Source organism: Lissotriton helveticus, chromosome 10, assembly GCF_964261635.1.
Source record: "Lissotriton helveticus chromosome 10, aLisHel1.1, whole genome shotgun sequence".
Taxonomy (NCBI): Eukaryota; Metazoa; Chordata; class Amphibia; order Caudata; family Salamandridae; genus Lissotriton; species Lissotriton helveticus.
Window position 1 is genome coordinate 357,189,792 of NC_136071.1, and position 6,803 is coordinate 357,196,594.

The 6,803-nt window shown below is 41.7% G+C and overlaps 1 protein-coding gene across 1 annotated transcript in view; it reads left to right on the top strand.

Annotated features, from left to right (window-relative positions):
* LOC144785195 (uncharacterized) overlaps positions 1-5,000 on the top strand; it is a 187,680-nt gene extending 182,680 nt beyond the window's left edge. Inside the window, exon 3 of the mRNA XM_078664243.1 lies at positions 4,227-5,000. Within this exon, the coding sequence (XP_078520369.1) occupies positions 4,227-4,403 (177 nt within the window). The 3' untranslated portion in view covers positions 4,404-5,000. The remainder of the gene's footprint in view (positions 1-4,226) is intronic.
* The last annotated feature ends 1,803 nt before the right edge of the window (positions 5,001-6,803 follow it).

Genomic DNA, 6,803 nt, shown 5'->3' on the forward strand with positions numbered 1-6,803 from the left:
GTATACATTGTTCCACAGAATATTGTGGAGAATAAAAAATGAAGCTAGCAGTGGAAGCAGCGCTGTTATTAAATTTAGAGGTATGCTCTAATTTACAATCTGTATGTCGTGCTGAACAAAATTGTAGCTTCCTTAGTACCGGTATTATTTTTGTTAGAGAGTACGGTAGTGAATGAGTGAGGAGCTGATATCGATCTATTTAAAGGATTTAGCCAAATCGCTCCGCGGTGATTTAAGTAGGTAGCGTTTAGCTTGAACCCGCAATTACTGAAGTACGCTAGTGGTTATAGTGACACTAATACCAATCTTACAATTAGTATATTGTGCCAAGCAGAATAATTGCTTCCTTGATCCCACGGTAATCTAAGGAGGTAGCCTTTAGTGTAATCCTACTAATACTGTAGATACGATTGCTGTTATGGTGACACTCTCAACAAACTTGGAATTAGTACAGTGTGCTGAGCAGAATAATTGCTTCCTTGCTGCTGGGTGAGTATTGATAGAGAGTGCGGGTGTGTGTGAGGGTGGCGCTGAAATCAGAATGCTATGCTTTAGTTATGCGGTACGTGTGGCTTGATGTAAATACAGGGGAGGAGCTAATGTAGTTTAAGAAAAACTGTCTGGTAAATAAAGCGATCTCGCTTTGTTGTGCTCATAGTCATCCTAATACCTTTTAATACTGCATTTGTGTTTCCTCAGGGGACACGCGGAGGTGACTTTTCACTTACTGTTAAACAAGGGAGAGAGATTGTTAGATACACAGCGTTACCATTTGTGTGTGTTAACCGGCCTCCTGTCTCTAAGAAGTACCTTGAGGGGTCGAGGTCACGACTTGTGCTCACTCCGTCTACTGTGCCTTGGTGACGCGGGCCCGTTGTCAAGCAGGTTTTATAGTTAATTGCTGGTGATCGGCATGGTAGAAAGACTCTGTTTTGTCATGCTTAGTTATTCAACTGATACTGATCTCAGTTATAATTCATAGTAACTAGGACAGATAGTTGAAATTATGTATTAGTGTGTCAGCGCTTCTTGCTTATGTATTGGGAAGTGAAGGTTATTTTGACAAAATTATTGACAAAAAATTGTCTTTGGTCAGGTTCAGTTGTTTTGACCAAGAGATTCAAAACAAATGTACTCATGGTTAGTATCGTTTTGTCATACTATTCTGGAATCGTTTGTCATATAGGAAAATGATCATATCCAATCATTCTGAAATGTCACTAGAATTTCCACTCTGATATATGATGCTGGTACTCCTTATTCTCCCTCTCTGATTTCTAATCGCATGTTGATATCTGGTCTGATTCTGATCTGGTTAGGACCTCAATAGTTTGGCAGCAGTCACTGCTTTATCCTGTTTGATGCTGGTGTACCTGGTCAGTGCTGCATGGTGTACCAGGGGATATTGTCATTCTACCCTGTTTCGTAAGTCTTAAGACGGTACACCCATCTTTGTTCCTTTTCATACAGGGTCCGTTCTGTATTGAAGTTTTTTGCGGACAGTGTCTCGAGGACAACCCAGTTAATTTCTTCAGCAGTGTGTTTGGTATTGATGAAGTGGGTGCTCAGTCTCGTTGTTGTTTTCCTACATTTGATGATGCTCTTGTGTTCAATTTAGTCCCTTCAACTTTGGCTTTCTTCCATCTATGATGCCCTTCTTTCCACTGAGCATCTGCATAATTACGCATTGCTCTCCTTGTGTCCTTCTGATATGTTTCTGTTTCTTTCTCTCTGGCAACTTCTCTCTGGATATTCAAAGCTTTATATTGTGTAGGTCTAGGCGGCAGTTTCATTTCATATAAAAATCTCTCAATAATTCTAGTCTCAAAGCTACTGTATTTCAGAAATTTTAATGGACCTTCCGTCTCAGTTTTCTTGCACCACTGACAAATCCATAAACACATATGTAATCCCAATTCACTTGTCATGTTATGTGCAGGCAAACCCTCAGGTGGTGCCTCGTCACCTTAGCTTATCAGAATCGTATCATCACCCTTCACAAAACTCAAATTCTTTGAAGCATTTCATGGTTCTCACAAAATCGTAAGGGAAAACATTCAAATTCAGTGTTTAAGGGCTAGATGTAGGTAACTGGGAAATACCGATTCCTAAATACCGAATTTTACCGATTCGGTATTTAGGAATCGGTATTTCAGATGTAGGTAAAAATTCGGTAAAAAAATACAGAATTCTTAATATTCGTTATTACCGAACGGTAATTGAGATTCGGTAATAACGAATACTTACCGATTCATTCCTATGGCCTTGGAAGCCCATAGGAATGAATGTGAAGACATTCGGTATTACCGAATTGATAATACCGGGAGGTATTTCAAGGGTGCCAGGCCTGTTGCAACCTTGAAATGTTCATGTGTGCACATGTGACACACATGCATGCCCTAAGGGCATGGATGTGTGCCACATGGCACACTTCAATAAGCAAAAAAGTGCTTTTTGAAAGAAAATCGCTATTTACCACCAACTTGGAGTTGGTGGTAAATAGCGATTCCTTAAGGCTGAGGTGCACTGTTTTAAGTGCTACCTACATTGCATTTAGGGAATTGGTATTACCGATTACTTAAATGCAAGGCCATAAGGAATCGGTAAATACTGATTCCTTAATACCGAATCCTCCCTACATCTCAAATGCCTAAATACCGGTCGGTAATGGTGAAATTTAACGAATTTCACCGTTACCGACCGGTATTGGGCCACCTACATCTAGCCCTTAATTTTGGCCCAAAAATGTCAGATTTCTTTTCCTCCAATCACAGTTGTTATTTATCGAAAACCTGTTAACAAATCACAATGCGATATTCACACGACCACTAACCTAATACAATGTGGTACCCTGACATCACCACCTAACTGATATCAGTGGAAAACACTATGACGTTTGATCTCACTCCTTCCAGCTGCTACCCCTCCTTTCCAATTTCTCTCGTACTTGCACATTCAACAAAATCTTTAAAATAACAAAACATATAACAATTCTTGTTTGCTCTATTGAAGAAAACGATAGTTCGTCAACAATCAGAATAATAAGGTTTTTAAGTGTTTTCTACACTCAATATCCTGGGTTTTTAGGCTACATCCAGCCTGAAACTCTTCAACTTTTTTACATATAAACACTAAACATCTTTTTTTCATCCAGCTATTCACTTTCATCCCAATAATACGCCATAAACTCCATTACAATAGACAACGTCAAAAGGTACAAAGCAATGGGTCTCTAGGAAAAGCTGTGAGGGAAAAGAATTGATCTACACTAGGAACATACACTAATATAAAAGACAAAAAAAATGTAGCAAAATGTGTAGCAAGTCTCTTTCCTCTTTGGATCCAATCAGGTAACAGCATTCGTCTGAGAGTGAGTTCAGCTCTTCCTTTCTCACAAAATAACATGTAGGTCACTTACATATGTCTCGATTCATAAGCTTCCGTTGCCATAGGCATTGAATACAGTTTAACCGTCTAATGTTAAATGTTTAATTGTGTAAACAATAAACTATGCTAAAGAAGAGAAACATCGACCTGTAAAAATACTGTTTAGTAATGCATTTCATTAACACGAACAAGAAATACTGTTTTAAACTTTTCAACTATTCTATTCAAGCATTATGTGAAATGGGTAAATAGGAAATTTGGTTATCACAATCAGGCGTTTCTTAGCAAAATGTAATACATTTGTTAAACTGGAACATTCTGAAGTCAAGACAAATATTTCTAAGCATGTCACATTGAGGTCAGGTCTCTAAATTCCATTGTGCACATTTCAACATTGTCGATTTCACTTTTGTTTGCACGTTTAAAATATGTTTTTTTTTTTATTTTATTCATGTTAATCAATGCCCATATAGCTATTATTCTAAATAATTTGCATCTTAATTAATTAGCTTAGCTTCTTTAATTTCGCATTAGGGCTTGATTTCCCCATCCAGTACCGTATCTATGACCTGGCGGCCCAATAGCAGACTGTACTGCAGACTCAGGGTTTCATTAAAAACTGTGCTGTCCCCCAGCTCTAAATATGACGATACAAATGAAAGGCAGCCAGAAAGGGCATTCACTTTTTTGGGCATCCAATAGTCTATAAAAGAGGCACTCTGTCTGCTCTACTCTGGTTGTCAAAACTCTTTGTAATCCAATATTTCTGTGCAATTTTGGGTCCAAAACATTTACAGAAGCTCTCTCTTCATCTCTATCTCTTTCTCTCTCCTACCAAGGAGCAAATGGTCGGTGACCATACAACAATTCTGAGGCTGAAGAGGGAGGTCACAGGGGGCAGCCCACCGCCAAGAAGAAGGACTAGGCCTCCTCAGCCTGACTGCACCGGCTGCTATTCCAGCTTGAACTTGCAGAGTGATCCAGGGAGCAGCAGTGACCCAGAAGGGTCTGAATAGGAGACAAGGAATAGCAAGAGAAGACACATGGGGTGCACATTGTTGAAAGCACACAGTAACAATGCCTTATAATTCATAGAAATTCAAAAAGGCAGCTACAAAGTAAGTTTAAGAGTCGAAAAACCATCTCACTAGCCCTGATCGGACCTTGAGAGTTGATCTGTGTGCAACTTGTACAATTGTGCAATGAATCACCAGTGTTGCTCTTCCTTCCTAAAAGAGGCTGCTAGAGATCAAAGGTCATTGCAGCCTAGTAGTTTGGTCATTGGTCTGTGTGAAATAAATTGGTGATCTGTGTTCTGGGGGGTCAGAACTGGGTCTGGCAAAGTATCTTGTCAGATATGCTTTGTTCTCAGCAAAATGGCAATCTTTTTTTGTGAGTAGAGAGTTTGGCTCGACATGGACATCATTAGGGTAAAATGCAATCATCCAGTGCCTACTTATTTCTTTATGTTATACCTCTTCTGTTGCGTTCAGTAATGTCCGCATTTACTTATTTTATTGCATCGTTGTTAAATTGTAGAAACATGTTGACTGTACCACTGATAAACGGTATCATTACTTTATAAAAGTGAATAAACAATTTTAAAGGAGAAACCAGTGTACTTAGTGGAATCAAACATTTTGGTATTTGCTCTCCACTCGAGGTTGAAGGGTGTCTCATACAACTCTTTGAAGCAGTTTAAGTATTTGTTACAGTGTCTCAGTCAATACCTAGACCTGTAAAAATATCACATCTAGGCTATATAGTCCGTATGTGTATACTTAGGGAAGTATAGATGTATCATTCTGATGGATACATCTGCCAGTGGATTCCTCACCTTGTGAATATCCCCTTGCGTCAGCAACGTTCAGAAAATTCTTTTGTAGCATGCCGGCGTGGACGACGTCACAGGAGCACGGCAACGCGCGCGACTCCGACTGACGTCACTGACTCCTTATTAGGCCTACGTCGGCATGATGACATCAGTTCCCTTTTTCCGCATTGTCGACGCTAACGGTTTCTTGGGATCTTCTGTTGTACGGATAGTAACTTTGTTACTTTTATGGATTTCTGGTTACTGTATCTGTTTGGTGTTGCTGTCTACTGTAGAGATGTCATCGAGGAAGACAAGTTTTAAACCATGCTATACATGTGGAAGGATGATGTCCATTACCGATCCTCATGGTGACTGTCTATGGTGTCTGGGTTTGGATCACGACGTCAAAGGTTGTCGATCCTGTTTTAAAATGAACCCAAAGGCTCTTCGTGAACGAGAGGCAAAACTGCTGGTTGCCAAATTGAAGGGTAAGGACACCGAGAGAGCTTCGAGTTCAAGATCGAGACGCTCGAGGTCGAGGTCGAAGTCGAAGACAAAGTCTAAGTCGAAATCGAGGACCCGGTCGAGGTCGGCTTGGAAGTCAGCTTCGGGTCATGCTTCTGGTTCATCAAAAAAGAAGCATAGGAGAAAGAAGCACAGTTCGAGACATCATTCCAGCAGGGAGTCGGACTCGAAAAATAAGTCAACTTCACGAAAACATCGTAAGGGCATGATATCTCTCTCTCCAGTTCGTAATCCAGAAGGTGAGGCCATGCCTTTACAATCTCTGGAGTCTACTCCGGCTCCGGAATCGAATCCGTCTCCGGATCCGTATCAGTCTTCGGAGCATGAAGGAGAAGAAGTTCCTCAGGGTTCGACGACTCCGGTACATCATCCCGAGGAACAAGAGGTTCAGGATGAGTCCAATCCGGTGCAGCCTCCTCAGGAGCAGCCGGTGGGTTCGTACCCTCAATTTCCTGGTCCTGGTCAGGATCCTTCGCATTTTCTGAACGCCGTGTATGGCGTATATGCGAGAGCAATATACCCCTCTGTTGCGCCGGCTGGTCCCATGGGTCCATTAGTTTATAATCTGGGTGTGTCGCAGGCTTATGCTCTGGCTCCTTTCCTGCCGTTTATGCCGACACCGACTCCACCATGGCTTCTATCGGCGCCTCCGAGGTCATCGACTCCGTGCACGGCTTCACCGGCTCCGGAGAGACCTCGAGATTCAAATCGAGGTTCGACGCCGGTACCAGCTTCACATTAGAAGGCGGCTCCGGCTCCAGCTCCTCATTCGACGCCAGCTCCAACTCCATCGGAGTCGTTACCGGATCCGACGATGTCGGTTCGAATGAAGTGGTCGAGGCGTAGAGCGCAGCGCCTTTTGGAGGAGAGAAATTATGGAGAAGCAGAAATTAAAGGGGGCGAGCTTCAGGATCAGGAGGATTATTTTGAAGAGTTGCATGATGCAAGTGGTCTAGAATTTTCTCCAGAATGGGGGTTGCCCACGGTATCTGATGCTCCTTCTAAGGATGTGGCGCCTTACCATGTGGTAATTAAGAAGGCTGCAGAACTCTTAAATTTGACTTTGCCATCTGTG